Raw genomic sequence first — 24,834 nt, 5'->3', positions numbered from 1 at the left:
CCCTTTAAAATGGCTTTTACCAATGGAAACTTTTTTTTTTTTTTTTTTGCTAGTAAGTACCTTAATTTCGGCATTATTGCTCCTCTCCTCACTTCCTGGTCCGATCGGCGATGACGTCATTCGGCGATCCGCAGTGTCTGCTGGGATGTATTCAATTCCAGAAATCTCGGAGTAGCTGTATCTGTACTAAGCCGTGCCTGCCCCGCCTCCGCCCCGCCTCCGCCCCGCCTCCTCTCATTGAGTTGCATTGTATGAAATTATTAAGGCCGTTCTCTGCCCCGCCTCTGCCCCGCCTCCTCTTACAAATCAATGAGAGGAGGCGGGGCAGAGGCGGGGCAGAGAACAGCCTTAATACATTCATACAATGCAACTCAATGAGAGGAGGCGGGGCGGAGGCGGGGCAGAGAACAGCCTTAATACATTCATACAATGCAACTCAATTAGAGGAGGCGAGGCGGAGGTGGGGCGGAGGCGGGGCAGGCACGGCTCAGTACAGATACAGCTACTGCGAGATTTCTGGAATAGAATACATCCCAGCAGACACTGCGGATCGCCGAATGACGTCATCGCCGATCGGACCAGGAAGTGAGGAGAGGAGGAATAAAGCCGAAATTAAGGTATTTACTAGCAAAAAAAAAAAAAAAAAGTTTCCATTGGTAAAAGCCATTTTAAAGGGGATTACATAGATCTAAAGTTCCAAAAATGGGTGGAACTCCACTTTAATAGCAGTTGAATTGAGTGCAACTATCAGTGGCCATTGGAAAACTAGTAGGTCCGTTTCAGCACTGCTGGGTGAACAGCTCCTCCACCTCCAGCAATCCAGCCGGCTATTGCTGCGCTGCACTGATTCATCTATGAGGATGCCTGATTTATGATTTCATTGGAAAACTAGTAAGTCCGTTTCAGCACTGCTGGGTGAACAGCTCCTTCACCTCCAGCCATTCAGCCGGCTATTGCTGCGCTGCACTGATTCATCCATAAGGATCCCTGATTTATGATTTCATTGGAACACTAGTAGGTCCGTTTCAGAATTGCTGTGTGAACAGCTCCTTCACCTCCAGCCATCCAGCCGGCTATTGCTGCGCTGCACTGATTCATCTATGAGGATCCCTGATCTATGATTTCATTGGAACACTAGTAGGTCCGTTTCAGCACTGTTGTGTGAACAGCTCCTTCACCTCCAGCCATCCAGCCGGCTATTGCTGCGCTGCACTGATTCATCCATAAGGATCCCTGATCTATGATTTCATTGGAACACTAGTAGGTCCGTTTCAGCACTGCTGTGTGAACAGCTTCTTCACCTCCAGCAATCCAGCCGACAATTGCTGCGCTGCACTGATTCATCTATTCTATGAGGATCCCTGATCTATGATTTCATATGAAGTCTAGACTACTATTAGGCATTCCATCCCCAGTGAATAATATGAAGAGGCTGATGACAGATAGAAGAAGTGATTGAGTGTTTCTGATTCTGTGAAGAGTCCAAGCACACCTCACTGTAGGCTTTGAGCTTTGGCTGAATGCAGTCCCTCCCCCCTCCCAGGACCATCAGGCTGTAGAGTATAATAAGAGCATTGCAGTGTGCAGCACGCAGCAGCTAAAGATCTCTGCCTGCAGCTTAGTGTTTGCCATCCACCAAAGTTCCTGGCTGCCTGTCCAATCTGCTATCCACAATCTGCATTCCACATAAGCTTCTCATTTGTAGCTGTTAATGCTCCAGGACTGTGCGATGCCCTGTGGACATTGGCTTTTATCGATTTTCCTAAGCTGCTAAAACTTTGGAAAACTTGCTCAGTAAGACGATCCTGGTTGGGCACCCTGCTTGCATTTGCCAACTGTTGAAGATGATCACCGGGCAGACCTGGAACATCACTCTGATCCAGGGTAATGGGAGTCAGGTCCTGCCAGAAAACTCTCCTCCCCAGGGTAGGGAGATGGCATTCTTCATCATCCGATGTGTCATCCCATCTGTGTATTTAATCATCATCGTGGTGGGACTTTTGGGCAACATCACCCTTGTAAAGATTTTCATTACTAACAGTGCCATGAGAAGTGTGCCCAATATATTCATCTCCAGCCTGGCTGCCGGGGACCTGTTGCTGCTGGTGACCTGTGTACCGGTGGATGCCTTCCGCTTCTTTTTCGAGGAGTGGATGCTCGGGGAAGTGTGCTGTAAGCTCATCCCTTCCATCCAACTGACTTCTGTGGGAGTATCTGTGTTTACACTCACTGCTCTCAGTGCTGACAGGTAAGAGCTTTTCCAGCTGCTGCAATTAGCAGTGTATAACACTTCTAAAGGCGTTAATAAACGCCTAATGTGCTCTACAGTCATTTTCTACTGTGTGTTGATTTAGTAGCATTATGTAGAGATACAGATGGGTTCATCCAATTATTTTATATCATTGTTCTGAATACTTATAGAAGCCTATTATTCCTTTGAATCTCACTCTTGATACAGATTAGAAGAAACAGATGCACAGATATTTATTGTAGTTTTGGAAATCTGTGCATAATACAGGATAAAAACTAGAAGCAATGGAAGAAATTTACTAAAACTAAAGCACATAAAATTTGGCACAGGTGTGCATAGTAACCAATCAGCATCTAACTTCAGCTTGTTCAATTAAAGGGGTTGTAAGGGACCAGTTCACACAGTAGCAGTGGTTCTCAACCAGGGTTCCTCCAGAGGTTGCTAGGGGATCCTTGAGCAATGAGCAATTTCTGCCTCTCAAATAAGTTCCCCTGACACCATTGATCTTTTTTGCTATCTGTAATTCTTCCCAATGTCCACAAGTGTAAGAAGCATTCATCCCACTGGCCATCGCACTAATGTATCATGAGTTGCAAATATAGTCATTTGTAGCAGGGGCTCCCTGAGACCTGAAAATTATTTCAAGGGTTCCTCTGTGCTGAAAAGGCTGCACTAGTGGGATGGCAGACATTGCATGTGATTCGCACCCCATTGCTGTGCAGATCACATGCGATGTCTGTGCGATGCAAATTCAACCATACAAACTGTATGACTGAATTCGCATCACATTCGCACCAAACTTGTGCAGGACCCTTTTTTGTCCGCACCAGAATTGTATTGCATGGGTGCTCACACTAGGGTTGCCACCTCATTCCTTTAAACTAGGACACACATTAATTACACAGGTTCTGTGGCTGATTAAGGTGGTAATTAAACTCACTTAGGCCCCTTTCACATGGGCTTTCTGATCAGGTCCGCCTGTGAGTTTTCCAGGCGAACCTGATTGGATACTCCATGCACCTCTATGGAGCAGCGGATGTCAGCGGTGTCATGTCCACTGACACCCGCTGCTCTCTGATCCGATTGTGTAAAAATAAAAAACAGACGGATGGTAACCCTATTTTCCAACCGTCTGGAAGATCGGATTGGATGAAAACGGACAGGCAGTCTGTTTTCATCTGATCTCCCATAGAGGAGAGCGGGGATCTGACAAGTCTGTCTCTGCACACAGAGCGGAGATGGAGCTGTCATCCGCCTGCTAAGTGGGGATCAGCGGATCGATCCCCGCTGAGTAAAACAGAGTCCGCCGAGCGGAAAGCCCATGTGAAAGGACTCTAATAATAAAGCACACAGAATTTGGTGCAGCTGTGCATAGTGACCAATCAGCTTCTAACTTCAGCTTGTTCAATTAAAGTTGTTGTAAGGGGCCAGTTCACACTAGTGGGATGGCAGACATTGCTTATGATTCAAAATCGAAAAGCAAGGAAAATCCGCGCTTAGGATGAGAGACCAAAGCTTAGCTGCAGCCCACTTCAAAAATATAACCCTGGAGGGGGTTATATCATATATGTGTATAAAAGAAGGGGAAGTGATTGGCGCTGCCAATGAAGAGTGTATGAAAGATGTGTAGAGTGAGATTCTAAGGGTTAGTGTTCAATAGCTAGTTAAATGTGTAAACTGAACTCACACTAATGTGAGAAAAGTGACTTGTGCAATGTATGGTAGGTGGTTCGATTAGTTTTATCTATTTATTTATTTATATATATTATTGATCAGGGTGATCAATTTTCATTAGCACATAGCACTTTCTTTGGTCATTTCATTTTATTCCCTAGTGGTTCACATATTCACTATTTGGCACTTTGCACTTTATGCACATGAAATTAAGTTTTAATGCATATGTTTTTTACTGTTGAATTATGTTTATTGAATAGTAATTTTAAGTGACTTGATACCTATTTATATGTATACATCGCACAAGTCACTTTTACTCACATTAGCGTGAGTTCAGTTTACACATTTAACTAGCTATTGAACACTCCCCCTCTTTTATACACATTGCTTATGATTCGCACCCAATTACTGTGCAGATCACTTGTGATGTCTGGGCGATGAGAATTCAGCTATACAAATGGTATGGCTGCATTTGCATCACATTCGGACCAAACTCGTGCAGGACTCTTTTTTTGTCCGCACCAGAATCGGAATGCATGGGTGCTCACATTAGGGTTGCCACCTCATCCCTTTAAACTAAGACACACATTAACTACACAGGTTCTGAGTCTGATTAAGGTGGTAATTAAACTCACTTAGTGCCTTATGTGCATTATATTAGCCTCAGAACCTGTGTAATTAATATGTGTCCTGGTTTAACCACTTTAAACCCGCCCACCGTACATATACTGCGGCACTCTGCCGCTGCTGGGCAAAGCAACGTAGCCCTACGTCGCTCGTTCAGGAGACTGTAGGGGGCGAGTGCACGCCACCGGCAGCACGCTCCCACCCCCGCTCATTCCCTGGGGAGCCAGCGCGTGTGACCGGCGGCTCCGATAGCCGCCGGCTACTCGTGATCTCCTGCAGCAGAGAGAGAAGGACAGACGGCTGATGTAAACACAGCCGTCTGTCATTCTCCCTGAAATGATCACAGAGGCTATGTGATCCTGCTATATGGGATCTCATTTCTCTGTGATTACTTCACAAGCCACCCCCCCCCGACAGTTAGAATTACGCCCCTAAGGACACATTTAACCCCTTGATCACCAATACAGTTAACCACTTCCCTGCCAGTGTAATTTTCACAGTAACAGTGCATATTTTTAGCACTGACTACTGTAGTAATGTCACTGGTACCCCCAAAAGTGTCTAAAATGTCAGTTAGGGGTCCCATCTGTCCACCGCAATGTCGCAGTTCCGCAAAAAAAAAATCGCAGATCGCCGCCATTACTAGTAAAAAAAAAAAAAAAACAATGAAAATGACATAAATCTTTCCCGTAGTTAGTAAAAGCAATAACTTTTGCGCAAACCAATCAAAATACGCTTATTGCGATTTTTTTTTTTACCAGAAATATGTAGCAGAAAACAAATTGGCCTAAAATGTTAAAAAATTTTGGTTTTAACATTTTTTGAGAATTTTATATAAAAAAATGTGAAAATTATTGTTATTTTTTCAAAATTGTCGCTCTTTTTTTGTTTATAGCACAAAAAATAAAAATCGCACAGGTGATCAAATACCACCAAAAGAAAGCTCTGTTTGTGGGAAAAAAAGGATGTCAATTTTGTTTGGGTACAGTGTCGCACAACCGCGCAATTGTCTGTCAAATTCAAACAGTGCCGAATCGCAAAATAGGGCCTGCTCATTGAGCAGCCAAATCCTCCGGGGCTAAAGTGGTTAAAGGGATGAGGTGGCAACCCTAGTTCACATCCATGCAATCTGATTTTGCAAATCTAGCTGCGTTTTGCAAACTGATTGCAAGGTGCTGCTAACTTAACATACACTCTGCAATCAGTTTGCATGAACAGGTTGCGATTTTGATGCGGTGCGAATTTGCAGTGAATTCGTACTGCATCTAGTGTGAACCAGTCTTAAAGGCACAAGGTTTTTTTACCTTCATGCATATGCATGAAGGTAAAAAACCTTCTGTGAGCAGCAGCACCCCAAGCACCCCCCGCCCATTACTTACTTTAGGCCCCCTTTCGATCCAGCAAAATCCACAAGAGCCTTGCCTCTCCTGGGACTCGCACTCCTGATTGGCTTTTGGCAGAAGCAGGAGTTATTAGCTCCCACTGCTGTCGAACACAGCCAGTGAGCCAATCAGGAGACGGAGTGGGCGAGCCGCGCTGCGGCTCCGAGTGTAAGGGGACATTCAGAGCCACTGATTGCGAGCACGCTTGCTTGCTGTGGGGGCACCCAGCAGGAGGGAGGGGCCAGAAGCACCAGAGTGTGACTCAAGAAGAGAAGGATCCAGGCTACTCTGTGCAAAACCAACTGCACAGAGCAGGTAAGTATAACATGTTTGTTATTTAGAAAACAAAACAAAACGAGACTTTACAATAACTTTAAGCTTTGGTGATAAGCCCCTGTTCACACCGGAGCAACTTGTGGCCATGTGGGGTTGTGCGTCATGTGGTTTGACGTTGTACCCTATTGTCGGCAATGGCAGTGTTCAAATCGATGTGATGGAGACTTTGCGGTGCTGTATCGATTTGAAAAAGTAGTTCCTGCACTACTTTTGGTGATTTCGGGTGCGACTTGCAAAGATATCTGTGCATGAAGCCACCATGAATGCCTCCAAGTCGCACTGACATGCGGCTTTGAAACCGTGCGATTTCAGATGAAGTTGCACGATTTCAAAGCCGTATTCAATGTGAATGAGGGCTAACACCTAGAAGCTGATTGGGGACTATGCACAGCTGCGCCAGATTCACTATGCGCCAATTTTACTAAATTTCCCCCGATCTGCTAAACCTTTGGTCAGCAGCAAAGTATATTCTCTTAGAATGGCATTATTTCTTCCTTAGCATTGATAATTTGTTCTCTTTTTTTGGAGTATAACAGATTGATAAAACTTGTTATATGTTATGAATTACTTAAAGCTGAATTTTTTTTATTTTGGCTACATTGGTCCAGCTTGGATCAATAGAGTTAGGGATATGCAGAACCTGTGAGACTGCTGTGAAAGTGTAGAATCACTGTAGCATTCACCGTTACTACAGCAATCACCAATGTCTTTTGGGTGCCGTGCAGATCAGCTGCCCTGCTGCACAATGAACACAGGGGGTCGTTTGCTTGATACGGGCACTATTCACAGAACAGCTTGTCTTTTTCTCAATGAACGCCCGATGGAACGATATGGAGAGGTGGGGTGGTGACATCACAATCTCCACCTCATCCAATCAAAGAAGACGTTGCATTCATTGAGAAAAATGCAAGACGTTCTGTGCCCGTGCCAAACAAGTGGCCCCCTGTGTTCACTATGCAGCAAGGCAGGTGCTCTTCACAGGACTCAGAAGACTGAAGAAGAATGTTTCTCTCATTCCACAGCAGTTCTACAGGCATAGTACATGTACTGGACCAATGTAACTATTAAAAAAAAAAAAAAATCAATATAGAATTTCAGCTTTAAAGGTACCGTGTTTTGAGGGAAACACAGCCGCTGCCGTTGCCGAAATTGGAGCTAAAATGGAAATTTCCTGGCTATCATTCTGATCCATTAGGGTCAGTAGCTTTGTAAGTCAAAAGTATTGTTCTTCATACCCATTCTGGTTCACTGCCTCAGAAAGTATTGAATGCAAAGGATCAGTATGATGGCAAGGCTACTAGACGTCTCAAAAGATCAAACATAGCAGCTCAGATATACTATTAGCACAGTTCCTCTTAAAACAATAAGTATAGTATAGACTAGTGCTTCTCAACCAGGGTTCCTCCAGAGGTTGCTAAAAAGAAGAGGGGAGAAGCGCTCTAAGTGCAGACAATTTATTGCAGATAACAAGGCAGGTGATATACACTCACTAGACATGAAGACTGAAAAGCTGTATGTGTCAAAGCAATCCTGCAGCCATCCTCTGGAGGGTGTCCTCTGGTCACAGGAAGCCGTATGCAGTACTGTCACTGGCGGTGGGAGGGAAGAAAGCCGGCTGTCTCCCACAACATCAGCGGTGAGCGGTCAAGCGGATGGAGGCACTCTCACCCACAGGGATGGTGGGATCTGTCCGATGTGTTACGGCATGCACGACGCGTTTCTGAGCATGCGCGGGGTCCTCTGCACCCGGCGCGCTCTTTCATCAGGTGCTTAATGCACCTGATGAAAGAGCGCGCCGGGTGCAGAGGACCCCGCGCATGCTCAGAAACGCGTCGTGCATGCCGTAACACATCGGACAGATCCCACCATCCCTGTGGGTGAGAGTGCCTCCATCCATCACTCGCAACACGGAACCGCAGATCCGAGCCGCTTGACCGCTCACCGCTGATGTTGTGGGAGACAGCCGGCTTTCTTCCCTCCCACCGCCAGTGACAGTACTGCATACGGCTTCCTGTGACCAGAGGACACCCTCCAGAGGATGGCTGCAGGATTGCTTTGACACATACAGCTTTTCAGTCTTCATGTCTAGTGAGTGTATATCACCTGCCTTGTTATCTGCAATAAATTGTCTGCACTTAGAGCGCTTCTCCCCTCTTCTTTTTGTCTATACAGATTCTTCCTCCTCATCTGTGGAAGAGCAGCTCAGTGCCCACGGACTTTATCCCCTTTAGGATCATCAACCTATTTATGCTATCCCATTGTCCCCTATTGTATTGTACCATTTTATGCCTATGTCTATTTGCAACTACAACCTTTTTTATTGCCTGTGTTTTTTTTTTTTTTTTTTTTCTTTTCCCTTCCCTCCCCTCCCCCCCCCCCCCCCCCTCCCTGGATTCAGCTGCTTATTAGTTCTGTTCATCCACCCTTCATATGCTGGAGGTCTTCGTAGCGCTCTGTGTTTTGTTTTTTCCAGAGGTTGCTAGGGGTTCCTTGAGAAATGAGCAATTTCTGCCACTAATATAAGTTCCCCTGACACCATTGATCTTTATAGCTATCTGTAATTCTTCCCAATGTCCACAAGTGTAAGGAGCATTCATCCCACTGACCATCACACTAATGTATCATGAGCTGTAAATATAGTCATTTGTAGCAGGGGCTCCCTGAGACCTGAAAATTATTTCATGGGTTCCTCTGTGTTGAAAAGATGGAGAAAGGCTGCTATAGACTAATCCACAGACCTGTTCATTCATTTCACATACTAGCCTTGCCATTCGTATAAATATTTGTGTGGCTTTTTCAACTATAATCTCAGAAATGTTCATGAAAATGTATGTTGTTAAAAAGTAGTGCTGGTGGCATGTTACATATACTGACTTATTTAATATGGCAAGAAGAAGAAGAAGCAAACCCAATTGGAGCCAAATAACATCTTTTATTGACTGCTGTAATACGAAATCTGGTGGGTCACTGTGTTTATACACTTTCCACATTATCATGGTTCTTTATTATGCCAAGTAGGCAGTTTTAGGGTTTAATGAGAAAACATGCATGTGTAAATGTAGGTTAAATGCTACATCGTTTAATGCAATGCAGCCTTTGCAGCATGCACAGTGCATTTTCTGTGCTTAGGCAAAATCCTTAATGTAAGAGGCAAGTTAAAAAAAAAAAAAAAAAGCATTTCAGAACATCCTTGCATACTTTTTACATGACTCCATGCTTCCACATTAAGAATGTACCATTGGAAAAACATATCAAAGAATGCAATAATACTTAGAAAAGTATGGATTCTGTGGCAAAAATAAACTTATGTTGGCAATACATACTTACATTTTTTCATCTGATCAAAACAATTCAAACCACAAACAATCAGATAGCCATAACTTTCCTTCTGATCGATCTAGACTAAATTGTGATTGGATTCAATCAAACGGAATTGATCGGTCAGAGAGGAATGTTATCAATCGTTTTGCATCAGTCGGCAATACCAAGATACTTTGTTCATGAATTAGTAATTAGATTGTTTAGATTTTGAAATTACATGGTGGAAACAGAGATGCAATTGATAAATTACAAACATAAGTTGCAATGACTGAACTGTTTGTCTACTTTAAATGGATCAATTATTACGATCAGAAGAGATCAACTGGGAAAGAAATCCATCATTTATTGAAGTGTGTATGGCCACCATTAGTGAGCAGTAGAAATATATAATAAATATTATAGCTTGCAACATGGCATGTTTGTACATATTTTTAGGCAACAATAAATGTGGTATTATAAAACGCCAAAAATATTTTTCATGAATTTAAAAGAATATAAAAATATAAAAAAGGGTCCCCTGCACACATAAATAACCTGTATGGGATAAACCAGATGTTTAATGTCCACTAATGGACATGTTGCTGCTACTTAAAGTTATAACGACAATAAAATAAATACAAAAAAAAGGCATTAGTAGCGCAAACGCAACAAGGTCAGAAAAGACAGATGCTCATTCACCAGCAAAATAATATTGCAATCCATCAAAAACCCATATAATCCTTGATAGAGTCTCTAAATAGATGAAAAAGTAATCCAGGAAAGAAGAATCAAGATCCCAGGTGTGCAGCTTGAAGGAATACACCTCACACTCCACCAATTAATGTCTCAATCCAGAAAAGATAGCAACTCACTAGACTGTGACGCCTATCCACTCTCATGGAAAGGCTCACAAGCGTAGCTACTAATTACCAACAGGGGCACTGGATCATACTACTCAACTCCTGGTCCTGATTCGACAGCCTCTGGACTTATTTTGGAATATAATTCTGGATATAGGAAAAATCCTTTCCTCCACCCCTTGCACACAGTACACTCGGGATAAAATAAAGAATTGCCACCATAGTGTGATATTGTTTTCATAAAAACACACTATTAAAAGTTTCCTATATCATTACACTCACAACTATAGTGGATCTTAAACAGCATGATTTGCAAGATTGCAGATTAACTGACAGACACCTCGGGGGTCTCCTCACCCTCTCCACAGTGGTGGGTCGTCCTTTCGGAGCGGTCCGTCCGTCACTGCTGATTAATTCTGGTTGCCGTATGATCACGCCCTGAAGCTTTTTCTACTGCTCCCTGCTGCACTTGAGGTGGCCTGGCTACTATTTATGAAGATCTGGATGCCAAATGTCATCTTATGCCTAGTCCTTACTGTTAATCACTTTGTATTTTAAACTGTGTTATTACCATTGTTAATCCATTTTATGCTTGCCTAGTTATCGACCATATTGGATGACAATATACTAAGTTTCCTTTACTACCTGGTATGGTGCTTGTTTTTTTTGATATAGTGATTCTATTAGGTGCTAAACATTACATCTTTCCTGTGATGTTGTATGTGTGTACAGTCAACCTGATGGTTTATGGGGGCTGTTATTTGTTATATATGGGCAAGAAAAGTGGCGTAGCAGACATTTTATTGACTTGATGTGATGCTGGCACTGTGGCAAATTGATGTGTCCACAGGTAGACCCTTACATTATTAATATTGACACAAATGCAACTTTTGAGTTTTGCTAAAGCTCGATAAACACTGTGAAACAGTACCTGGTGGCTCCTACCAACCTTCATATTTCAGGAGATCCTTGAATCCATGAATAACTAAAAACATCCTAAGGGTCCATGTACACTGGACGTTGTTAAAAGTCCCTTTGAATGCTGGAATTTTTAGGACGTTTCAAACGTCCGTTCGGTCGCGTTTGTACCCGCGTTTAGCGGGCATTTAGCGGGCGTTTGCGGGCGTTTGCGTTTAGAACCGTTCCTAGAGGTCCAAAAAATTATTTCCCTTTAAAATGGAAAAACGCGAACGCCAAACGCGGGTCATCGCGTCCGGTCGCGTTCGGACGCGTTTTTGCATTTGAAACGCCGGTAAACACACGTTCGAACGCAAATAATTGCGTTCTAAAAAAAGTCCCTGAACGCAACTGCCCGCAAACGACCGCAAACGACCTGGTGTACATGGACAGATAAGATAAAATGTAGATGGGTTCAGGGGCTTCTAAAAAAAACGCCCAACTGCTCCTAAACGGCCATTTCCAGCGTCCCGTGTACATGGAGCCTAAGACTGGAGATAGAGCTAAAGGGGAGCCTGACCTCAAAGGACCCTAGGGATTGGCTGTTTAGGCCTTTGAATAATTACCTGCAAATTTACCTCTTGGGCAGCAGCTGAATGTCATACAGTATATAATTGTGGAATTACTATCACTGTTATGCATGACAGCTTTCAGCTGTCATTGGTTATTAGGAATGCCGGCGGGTGCAGACATCGCTGAGTCTTAGTCCCTAATACCTTACATAGCCAGGAATCCCTAGCCATAAAAGCAAAGGAGCTGGGGATAGTTAAGCAAAAAAATTGATAATTTTAAGGGGGGCCCCATGCCAAAAAAAAAAAAAAAAAAAAAAAGGAAAAAATTATGTGAAGCCAACCAAATTCTATACCAGACCCTTCTGATCTGCTATGGATTTTAAGGTGAAAAACCCATGCAAAAATCATAAAAAGAATAAAAAAAAGAAGTCTCCACACAAAAATAAAAAAAAATTACATACCAGACCATTACCAGAACATTCAGCTTGGCAGGCAAGGAAAAGTGTGTGTGTGGGGGGGGGGGGGTGTTAAGCATGCGCACCCCTCCTGAAGCATAGGGGGCAAAGGGGTGGAGGAGGGTCCCTTAAGATAAGAGCCTTTTCCCAAAAACTGCCTGGCTGGTGGTTATGGGATCTGCAGGTGGGGGCTTATCAGGAGCTGTAAGTCCTATTTAAAAATAAAGGGTCCCCCAGATACCACCCCCTTTATGTGAATAAGTGAAGCTGGCTGTACAGTCAGTTCTTTTTCTATTAGCCATGAAAAATGCATGAGTCTGTCATTTGCCTAGCAGCAGGACCAGAGCTGGACATATGAATTCCTACTAACACTGCAAATGACCTGAGATTTGTTCCTGTAACAAGAAGTGTTTTTAAAATTAATAGTATCTCCTATATACTGCTGTTTCACCTGCACTGTAGATGCTATTTATATTGTTGCAATAGTTATTATTACTGCAGCATTACAGAAGTAACTAATTATCGGTATTACAGTTAGGGATGGCTTCCTATGTACATTACAGGAGAATACTGAGGGATTATACAGTTTCCTTGAATATTATTCTTTCTGTTTCAGATTTCCCCACCCAAACCATTTGTTTTTTAGTCAAGGGTTTCTTATGCACCCTGATTCGACCCATGTAGGTTACATTTACTGGCTACAGGTCAGGCCAGATGCATCTCACTTTTCACTAATGTGAAATGTGTCAGGAGCAGAGAATGAGTGGCTATTGGGGTTTATGCACAATATTCTGGAAAAGTAACAATAAATCAGTATCCTACTGATTTCTCTTGGTTGTGTCTAAAACACAGGAACTTTTACATGACTTGGTGTGGTTCTTCATTTTCTTAGTTATAGGAATCAGCTTTGTGTTTGGGTCAAGGTTGAGTTAGAGGCAAACCCAACCTGTTCATGGACACGACTGTTTGCCACAATAGCAACCACCTATCATTAGATGAACCCAACCCCCCTTTCACTGCTTACTGACTGGCCTGTATCCACCTCAATTCCCTGCAATCAGCCAGGTGCCAAGGCCCTGAAACCTGCTTTGCTCCACTTTGGGTCGGAGTGAGCAGTGTGCTGTTATTGTAATAAACCTTGGAGCTGAACGCCTTCAGCGTGCAACCTGTTAATTGGATGGTGATCCAGCTACTATACTGCACTTCCTGGCTTCTAAACTTAGGTCAGGTGGCTTAAAAGGACCAATAATGGGGGCTTTGGTATGAGCAAGCCCCTCACTTTAACAAGGCAGGGTTCCCAACAGCCATATTGACGATGTGTTTAACTAAGATAGGGAAAGCTTAGAGAATGCTCCTGATAAAGTGCTTTAGGACAGATTATTGTTGGCACAGGTCTCTTAAAGTAGAAGTAAAGTTTCTCTGAATGTCCTTGATATTAAATTCATATTATTTTATTATTAAATTAATATGTTATTAAATGCCATGTATCTTGGGACATTTTAGTGTAAAGGGAGGGGAGGGAAGGGTTTTACATTTTAATGCTGCTGGTGTGTGTCCTGCAGCTTTTTTTTTACATCATCTGCACATGTCCTTTCTACAGTCAAAACAGGCTGAATGTGTGTTTTTAAAAAAAGGGCATATTTCCTATTTTACCCACAGACTCTTAATGTATTGACAAATTTATTTTTTACAGCCTGTGCCACAAGTGCCTGAGTCTATGTAAACTCAAGTAGTTGCTGGCTGCAATTTGTCTTATTTTTTATTTTTTTTTTGCAAAGACAGTGTAATGATCCTGGGCAATATGCATCAGCATAGAAGCTTTTTTTTTTTCATTTGGAAAGGCATGACAGGGTGATTTACAGACAAGAGTTTGGAGGAGATGGGGTGGAGTGTTGTTTCTACATAACTCAAAGTGCCCAAACAAAGATATGAAAGTTTAGTGGTTGGGTTTATATCTAACTAAAAATAAATATATGCCTGTACTGTTCAAATTGCAATCCTGGAGTACATTTTCTTATATACCCTATACAAAATTTTTTTTATCTGTCTGTGACAATTGATTGATAGCCGGTTCTTGAATTGTCAACACCAGAGCTATTTTATTTTTCTAATAAATTGGGTCTTTTCTCCTCAGTTTTATTTTTTGGATTATGATTGAGAATGATTGATTAAAGTGCAGTTATTGCATAAGGCAATTTATTTTTTTGCAATTTAAGTTATTTTAAATTCTTGTTTTTTTTTTGAAGAAAAAAAGTGCAAGAACAGTGTGCACAAAACTACCTTACATTAAACATTTCGCATTCATCGCATACCCCTATCCCCATACAAATATGTAAAAGGATAAAGTTAGTCATATACCAATTAGGCCTATTATCCCTGATTAAAACTAACTTTATGCTGGGAAATTTTACACTGCTGTATCCTTTCTACCATTACTAATAGGTAAAATAATATAATCAATAAGACTTAATAGAACAGACTAGGGATGAGGTTCAAGTTCTTGTTGACACAGGGTTTGGGGCAAACTAAATAGTCTGTGCACCTTCCACCCTGAAGTTGTTGCACAAAGTCATACATTTAGTCACAGAATTGACTAGTCACAGAATTAGTGACAGAATTATCACCACCAAGCTGGCAGGGGATTTTTTTTTCTAAAATGGCACTTTTGCCTTTGTACACTTGACAGGCATTGACACATTTGTGTTTTAATGGAATATTATTAACTAAGATTTATTATAATGTGAGCATTATTAACTAATATTCTGTCTGCTAAACTTTCATTTTTTGCATTGGATAGGTCACTCGGGCAATATCTAACTATCCATACCATATGTTTGACAATCTTTTGCCTATGAGCCTTGAAAATGGACAGCATTGATTTTACAATTTACCTCAAATTGACTTTAATGGGGTTTGCATTAGGGTTTGCAAATTAGAGACTTTTAAACATGTTCGCCATACATGCCTACAAATGAACCCAAGCAGATTCATCCATTATTAATCAAGATGTATATTATTTAACTATTTATAAACCATCCACAAAATGTAAGTTTTCTGTTCTTATAGGAAGGCCGTACAGCCTGGGGGGTGGTGTGGCACTGGGACCCTTTAGCCTGGGGGGTGAGTACAATATAGTGGCCTAAAATAAACACCTTGACCTGTGTGGAAAGGTGCTGTAGTAATTCTTTGGCTTTGTAAAAGGTGGGTGTTCCTAAAAGAGATGGTTTATTAGACCCTTGCACACTGAGCACAGACATTTTGATTTTAAGAAGCACTGCATGTCACAAGAGACTCACGGACAGTTTATTATTTATTTGCGTCAAGTTTTTTATTGGAAGATTTGTGTCACAATATTTACCTTTCAGCCATTCATTATTCACATACTTTTGGAGCTCTTGCATGTTATTTATTTGTATATTTAGTCACCATTGTCACGATTTTTGTGGATCACTACTTGTAAAGTTTTTTGTTAATTTTTTTCAACAATTTTACGTTACTTAGAATAGCGCATTGCCGCTTCACATTATTTATTTGTATTCAGGTTTGAGGACTTTTTTATGGTAGTAGCGGCAATTCTTTTACTTTATATTTGTAATCCACAAAATAATCTATTATTCTCTGGCTATATTTCCATCAGCCAACCATAGCAGCGCATTAGTACCTATTCATTAATATTTATTAGAACATGCCTTTTTACATTTTCCAGAACCAAATCCTATGCACCTTTGGTATTTGGTCACATGACATCTCAGTGCTGCAAGGAAGTTGGTGCCAACAGACACAGGTCTGAACAGGGAGAAGGTAGCAGTGTAATAGACAGCAGCTGTTACTGACTTGGTGACCTCCTCTCCTTAATGTCAGAATGGGAAAGTATCACCACTTGGGGCAATCAGCTCAAAATACTCTTTCTTTTTATTATTGGCTGCAGGTCAAATGCCCCCCTGACCCCCAGCCCACACCTCCCCTGAAAAATCGGGGAAGCTCTTCATAGAGCAAAGGTAGTTGCTGTATTTGGTGTCCTAACGATTTATTACATGATGTGGCTCTGTAGTCATGAATCAAAAAACAGAAAAAAAAAAAAAAAAGGACGTATTAACACCCAAGAGCCACCGATTCATAATTTATTGATATAAATATAAAAAATTGACATAGCATCACAAACCCCCCACCCATAACTAATCCCCTAAAATTCCAATTCCCCAGGCCTGGAATAGATTCCAGACTCCATTCGCCCATTGTGGCTATGAGGTGGAGTGCCACCTAGACTGTGTCTCTCATAGGGCAAATGATCCCATGTACATGCAGGTGTCTTTAACAGGGCTGGGAGGATATATTTAGATGGAGGGGTTGATTTTGTTTGTATATGGGAGGAAATTGGAATTTTAGGGCATTGGTTGTGGGTGGGGGGTTTTTGTGATGCTGTGCCAATTTTTATATTTATATCAAAAAATTATGAGGAGCTAGCTCTTGGGTGTTTATAAGTCTTTTTTTGTTTTTTATTTATGATATTTTGTGATTTACACCCTCTCTATATTTTAGGACAGCACCACCTTGAGTAGTGGTAATTGCAGGCCTCCCAGGTTCATTTACTATTTGGACTAGAGGTTTTGTAGTCATGAGCTTCTTTATGATTCTTTGCTCTATTCATACCTGATGTCTCCTTGTGTACTGTGAGATCCTGGGTATTATTAGTTTCTGTAAAAAAATATGACCTTGAAAATACATGGAATGTTACAGCTCTAAAATAATGCTGACTGCCTCCACCTGAAACAGCTAGAGGAAACAATCACTGAAAACCTGATATGCTATATCTTTCATATAATAAATTATTTTATATTATTATTTGCTGTGCCATCCTAAATATTCTGGGTGTTCCTGAACAGTGTACCAGACATATTTAATAACAGGTTTGAATGTGATTGCTATAAATAATCCTTGCAAAAAATTAGTTCTATGGCATCATTTTAATATATTCTAATTTTTTTTTTTTATTTGTTTACATATGTACAATGTTTATTTACTGTTTAGTAAATTTGTATTCCACATAAATTTTATAGGTAGAACTGAAATTGAAATGTAATTTATAATAAAGGTCTTTCTCCCCAATATTCATGGTTAATAAAAAAGGCAGACCTGAGATCAAATGTTTCCTTTCAGCAGCTATTCTTTATATTCTTTTTCTCTGGGCCAGCTGAGTGCAGTATTGCACTTGTGCTAGTGTACTGCATCAGGCTTATTAGCTGATAGACAATCAATGGGCAGCCCATAGAAATCTATCTAGTAGACTAGTGCAGGAGCAATACTGTGCTAATTTGGCTTGAAGAAGTAACAGTTTAAAAAAAAAAGGAAAAAAAAAAAAAAAAGGAAGTAGGACTACAGATCAGCAATTTTTAAATAGAACATCTGATCTTAAGTCTGCTTTTTTTTGCTTCATTCCCTGTAGATGTAGGGTCTTTTAATAAAAATAAAAAAAAAAATAAGTAAAAAAAACTGACCTCCATTTACCAAGTAATATACCTATTAAATAAATCCTTAAATGTATATTAAAAAGTATCTCAGTCAGTCTTTACATTGGCACAATGACACAATACAATTCATACTAGAAAATGAAAGGGCAGCAGTGCCAGAAAATCAGGTTTTACTACATGGCACAGTACTCAGATAGTTACTGTAGTTAATAGGAGGATAAAGCATGGAGCTGAACAGGGAAATAACTATAGGGGTCACAATTGTGACCCAGCCCTATGCTCCAGCAGGCCCATGTGGCTCCCGTGTACACACCTGGATAGGAGGGGCAGTGGGGGTGGTATATAGAGGAACCAATGTTCTCAATTTTTCTCCTGCAGCTGCTAAAAGCCTGTTTCTTCTCCTCTCCCTCCTGCAGGCATTCAGTGGCTGCAGGTGGAAAATGGAGGGTATCAGTTCCTCCTCTATATGCCGTCCCCACCTCCCCTTCTATCCAGGTTAGTTGTCTTCTGCTGCCCCAAGCCCCTGTGTGCTTCCCTTGTCCCCCTCCCCCCGCAGCACTGCCAGCTTCCTACCTACCCTTTTTTGCTGGTTGCTCCAGGGAATGTGTCAGGATAGAGACCCCTTTATAGGCCCCTTCCTTTTCTGAATGGACAGAGTCAGTGATCAATACCAATCGCTCCTGTGTCCATTCATAACTGAAGCATAGTAAACTGTGTTAACTATGCTTCGGTTTGTGAATGAACAGGAAGCTCTGTACAGAGTTATTCCTGTCCTTTCATCTGTTCGGGTGAGGCCTGTGTTCTCAATCTCCTTCCTCTCTCTCGAAGATTAAACATCAGAGGTCTGTTTGAACCCCTGATATTTCATGAAAGCCCCTAAAAAAACTGTAAAAATGACTAATATAAAAAAATATATAATGGTACAAAATAATAAAAAAATATAATAACAAAAATAAAAAACTACTGACACCAATGGCGGAATTACCAGGGTCTCAAAGGTTGCATTGGCCAGTGAACCCTGACGTTCCGCCACTGTGGGGTACCCCAAGATGGCAGGAAGGGGGCCACTGCAGAAATACGATAGGGTCCCACTGTGGAACTATATTAAAAGGCCCTGCAATGGTAGTAAAAGGCCCAAGATCAGTGGGAAGGGCCTTGGGCTTAGAGGGTAGGGCCCTGGTGGGGGGTCAGGGGGGCCTTTTATGGTTTCTTGCACCAGGGCCCTGAAGGTTTTAATTACTGCATGTCGTACTTTTTTCAGCGCATACCACTACAACACAGTGCTGAGAACTGGCCAGGTAAGGGACAAGGCAATTTGCCTTGTCTTGCAGTGGGACTGTGCTGAAATAGCATCCAAATGAAGTACTACTGCAACCGGTGTGAATAGGCTCTTACTGTGCACCCAACTGAGGTTTGTAAGTGCCTGTTAGACTTTCATTTGTGGCACAGTAATTAACCACTTGACGACCGCCCACCACAGATTTAGTGCCGCAGGCGGCCGCTCCTGGGCAAACGGACGTAGTACTTTGTCGCTCGCTCAGGAGACTCGTCAGCCGGGGAGCCAGTGCGTGTGACAGGCAGCTCTGATGGCTGCCGGCCATTCGCAATCCCCTCCCCCACTGACAGAGAAGGACGGACGGCTGATGTAAACACAGCCGTCTGTCATTCTCCCTAAAGTGATCACAGAGGCTATGTGATCCTGCTATATAGCATCAAATGTCTCTGTGATGATCTCACAAGCCCAACCCCCCACAGTTAGAATCACTCCCCTAGGCTTACATTTAACCCCTTGATCACTCATAGTATTAACCCCTTCCCTGCCAATGGCATTATTACAGTAACAGTGCATATTTATAGCACTGATTACTGTAGTAATGTAACTGGTACCCCCAAAAATGTAAAAAATTTCAGTTAGGGGTCCGATCTGTCCGCTGCAATGTCACAGTCCCACAAAAAAACGCAGATCGCCGCCATTACTAGTAAAAAAAAAAAAAAGCAAACAATAAAAATGACATAAATCTTTCCCGTAGTTAGTAGACGCAATAACGTTTGTGCAAACCAATCATAGTACGCTTATTGTGATTTTTTTTTTTTTTACCAGAAATATGTAGAAAACAAATTGGCCTAAAATGTTAGAAAATTTAGATTTTTACATTTTTTTTTTGGGAATGTTATATAGCAGAATGTGAAAAATAACGGAAAATTTATATCAATACTTACCGTAATTTTCCTTTCCTGATGGACTCCATGGCAGCACACGTATGGGTAGGCTCCGCCTCCTCTCCTACCCTATAGGACCCCACTCCCATAAATCCTTGCTCCATACCAGGAGCCGTGTTCCATAACTAGAACTACTCCAGCAGATGGGAGGGGACTCCTGCTGCCATGGAGTCCATCAGGAAAGGAAAATTACGGTAAGTATTGATATAAATTTTCCGTTTTCCTGACAGACTCCATGGCAGCACACATATGGGAAATAACTAGCCATACACACCCGGTGGGTAACTGCTGGTTTAACAGAAAAAGGTTTAATTTGCACTGTCAACAGACAAGACTTTTAAACCAAAATTGACCGAAGATAAAGAAGCCGGTTCAACACAGTAATGCGACATAAAGGTATGAATTGATGACCAAGAAGCCGCTCTGCAAATCACGTCAGGAGCTACATAAAGAGAAGCTGCCCACGACGTAGAGATCCCTCTAGTGGAATGAGCTGTCACCACCTCTGGAGGAGCCAGTCCCTTGGCTTTATATGCCCACTGGATGGTCTGAACTATCCAACTCGCTATAGATCTTGAGGAAGCTTGTTTGCCCCTGTTTTTTCCACAGATGAGGACAAAAAAATGGTCTGACTGGCGAAAAGGAGCCGTGGTCTCCAGATATAGCCGTAGAGTTTCCCCCACATCCAAAGGAAGGATAGAATTTTTATCTTGAGATTTGAACGTGGGCAGGACAATTTCCTGGTTGACATGGAATACCGACATTACTTTCGGATTGGAGCCAAGCATCGGAACCAATACTACCCGATCAGGGAAAAACGTAAGGAATGGTTCCTTGTAGCCCAAGGCACCGAGTTCAGAGACCCGTTTGGCCAAAGTAATAGCCACCAGAAAGGCTGTCTTCATGGAGACATTTTTAAGGAAGAATGGATCCTCCTGATTCAAGGTGACTGAGGAAAGAAATTCCAAGACCGTAGGAAGATCCCACTTAGGAAACCTGGGCTTTCTAGGAGGTCTTAGCCTAGTAGCGCCTCTGAAGAACTGGCGAACCAGGGAGTGTTTCGCCCATGCAGTCCCAGTGAAGGCCGAAATGGCTGAAATTTGGACTCGAAGGGAACTTACTGCCAATGACAGGTCCAGCCCGGACTGGAGGAAGCCCAAAATATCCTGGATTCCTGGGTCAGAGACAGAGCCAGATCTGCTATCCACATAATCCTTGAACTTGGACCAGATTTTTTCGTAGACCTTGTTCGTGGCGGGTCTTCTGGCACTCATCATTGTAGCGATTGCCTCATTTGGACAACCAAGCGCTTTCAATCTTTCCCTCTCAACAGCCATGCCATGAGATGAAGCTGTGCTGGGCAGGGGTGAAGAATAGGCCCCTGGGACAGAAGATCCGGCCAGACTGGTAGAGGTACCGGGTCCCGACAGCTCAGCTGGAGCAACAGAGGAAACCACGGTCTCTTTGGCCAAAAGGGAAGAATCGCTATGATCTGCACTCTCTCTGTTCTGAGTCTGTAAAGATACTTGAATATGACTGGCACTGGAGGAAACGCATAAGCTGTCTGAAAATTCCAATGATCCGTCAGGGCATCTACCCCGTAGGCCTGGGGATAACGCCACCTCGTGTAGAATCTCTCCAGTTTGGCATTGCTTGGAGATGCGAATAGATCTACCTCTGGACGGTAACCTAGAGACATGACCCATTTGAAGGTCTCTGGATGGAGCGACCACTCGTTGTTGTCCAGAACAGACCTCGAAAGGAAGTCTGCCTGGACGTTCTGGGCACCTGGAAGATAGGTGGCCGACAAGTTGGACAGATGTCTTTAAGCCCAATCCATAATCGGTTTCACTTCTTTCAGAAGAGAAGAACTGCGGGTGCCCCCTTGTCTCTTGATGTAGGCGATGTAACGCTCCTGCGTTTTATGTATAATGTGGATTTACAGCTGCAGAAATATTCCACTTCAGTAGTCATGTAGAGAAACGCTGAGACACCAATCCCAACTCCCAAGACTCATCATGTGTGGATAGTCTCAATTCAGCAAGTAGATACACACACTCAATAAGATGTTCCTAGAGTGACTTATATGTATAGTAATATAGTGATGATAGGCTGAAGAGACAGGTTGGGTAGAGATGGTAGATGACAGACACTTGAAAGGAATGTTCTTGAAAGTAAGATAGTAGCAGATGGGATGCAGATAGGTTTAGCAATCATGTATGGTAGCAGATGATAGAGTAGCAGGTGAACATACAGGATAGACCAACCCAGTGCAAGAGCAGATGGTATTAGGCTCAAGAGCTAGCAATCTTAGTTAATGCAGATGTAGTAATAGTCCTTAGTATGCAGAGCTAGATAGTGTAAGCTTTAGTATGAAGGTTATAGAGGTTTCCCCTATGGGGTACTTATCACTAGTAGCAATGTAGTAGAGGAGAGGTTCGGCAAAAGCGGATGATCCGGTAGCGGGATACAGGGATCAGCAGCGTGGTTCCGATAGCGAGGTATGCTTGCAAGCATGAGAGCTTCAAGGCAGATTATGCGGCGTTGAACGAACATGTGAGTGAGACCGCCGGAGGTTGAAATAGCCGCTCCAGCGGTGCTCAGTGAGGACAGCATTGGTCTTAAAGGTGTATGCGCACCTTACCAAAAGAGAATGGTGGGGCGCATACACTTAGGAAAAGTGGAATTAGGGTACCAAAGGTACCAGAACATTACAGTACCCCCCCCCTTAAGGCCGGCTCCTGAAGGCCTCTGGAGCTGGTTTGTCTGGGTACTTCGCATGAAAGTTGCGGATTAATCTAGGGGCATGTATGTCAGAGGTGTTTAGCCAGGTGTCGTCTTGGGGCCCATAGTTCTTCCATCGAACTAAGTATTGAAGTTTTCTTCTGTGGATACGAGAATCCAGAATCTCTTTTATCTCATATTCTTCTCCACCTTCAACTTGTACAGGAGGAGGAAGTGGGATAGTAGGCCTTATTCCTTGGTCAGGAACATGGGGCTTCAGTAGTGACACATGGAAAATGGGATGTATTTTGAGGTCTATTGGCAATGTAAGCTGTACTGCAGCTTTTCCAATAAGTTTCTTGATTGGGAAAGGTCCCAAGAAGAGAGGTCCAAGCTTTTTGCTAGGGATTTTCAGTCTTAATTTTTTTGTTGAGAGCCAAACGAGGTCCCCAATAGCATACTGAGGAGAAGGTCTTCTGCGAAGATCATAGTACTTCTTTTGTTGACTATGAGCGTGTGCAATGGTAGTATTAAGCAAACCCAGAGAGTCCTTTATTTGGGTAAGATAGTCTGAGGCTACTGGGTTATTTGAAGGAAGGATGCGTGGTGGAAGAATAGAGGGATGAAACCCATAGTTCAAGTAGAACGGACTCTGCTTGGTCGTACTGTGGGTTGCGTTGTTGTAGGCAAATTCTGCCAGAGGGAGAAGATCCACCCAATCATCCTGTTGGTAAGAAGTGTAACAACGTAAATATTGCTCGATGCATTGGTTGACTCTTTCAGTCTGTCCGTTTGTCTGCGGATGGTAAGGAGAAGTGAGCTTCCGCTCAATTCGTAGTATGTGACATAGTTCTTGCCAGAACTTGGAAATAAATTGTGATCCACGGTCAGACAGAAGAGTTTTTGGGATACCATGTAACTTAAAGACATGTTTCATCAGGAGTTCTGCCGTTTGTTTGGACGAAGGTAGTCTGCGAATAGCAATGAAATGTGCCATCTTTGTCAGATGGTCCACTGACACCAAGATGGTATTAAATCCTTTGGAAGGAGGTAGTTCTACTATAAAGTCCAAGGACACAACTTCCCATGGAGTTTGGGGTATTGGTAGACTGCATAGTAGACCGGATGGTCTCGTAGTGTCAATTTTGGACCTGGCACAGACATTGCATGAAGAGACAAATTTTTGTATAGATGTTTTCATGTCAGGCCACCAGAATTGTCTGGTAATCAGATTAAGAGTCTTTGTCATACCCATATGTCCTGCCATAGGCACATCATGCGATAATTCCAAGATCTTGGTGCGCATGGTAGGTGGTATGTAAAGTTTGTCGTTGTAGTAGAGGAAGCCTTCTGCATTGGTATTTAGTTGTGGTGGGGGTGAATCCAAACTTATACCATGCAAAACCTCTTCCTTCATAGAACGGACAACTCCAATAATACGCTTGTGAGGTATTATAGGAACGGAAGGGATCTCAAAGTAGTTTTCTTCAGTTAGTCGTGATAGTGCATCCGCCTTTTTGTTCTTATCTGCAGGTGTGTAGGTCACTAGGAAGTTAAACCTTAGAAAGAATAGTGACCATCGTACCTGTCGGTGAGAGAGAGTTTTGTTAGTCTGAAGATATTGAAGATTTTTATGGTCCGTGTATATAAGTATTGGTAATCGGGTGCCTTCGAGTAGAGGTCGCCAATTCTCCAGAGCCAATTTTATAGCAAGCAGTTCCTTTTCACCCACGGGGTAATTTACCTCTGGACTGCTTAAGGATTTAGAAAAGAAGGCGACTGGATGGAGTGGCGAAGTGTTAGTTGGTCGTTGGGAGAGTATTGCTCCTACTGCCATGTTTGACGCATCTACTTCCAGAATGTATTGGAGGGATGGGTCTGGATGGCGTAGTATGGGAGCAGAAGTAAACCTTGTCTTTAACAGGTGAAAAGCTTTATTTGCTTCATCTGACCATTTGAATGGTCTCTTAATGCTAGTGAGCTGTGTGAGGGGTCTCACAATGGCAGAGAAGTTCCTGATGATTTTCCTGTAGAAATTAGAAAATCCAAGGAATCGCTGTAGCGCCTT

At 42.5% G+C, this 24,834-nt stretch overlaps 1 protein-coding gene across 1 annotated transcript in view; it reads left to right on the top strand.

Annotated features, from left to right (window-relative positions):
• Window positions 1-1,415: 1,415 nt before the first annotated feature.
• Window positions 1,416-24,834, top strand: part of NMBR (neuromedin B receptor) — a 487,260-nt gene continuing 463,841 nt past the window's right edge. Inside the window, exon 1 of the mRNA XM_082252269.1 lies at window positions 1,416-2,248. Within this exon, the coding sequence (XP_082108395.1) occupies window positions 1,845-2,248 (404 nt within the window). The 5' untranslated portion in view covers window positions 1,416-1,844. The remainder of the gene's footprint in view (window positions 2,249-24,834) is intronic.

The sequence above is a fragment of the Pelophylax lessonae genome (genome assembly GCF_965119305.1).
Source record: "Pelophylax lessonae genome assembly, chromosome: 3".
Classification (NCBI taxonomy): Eukaryota; Metazoa; Chordata; class Amphibia; order Anura; family Ranidae; genus Pelophylax; species Pelophylax lessonae.
This window is presented reverse-complemented; position numbering and strand designations above follow the sequence as displayed.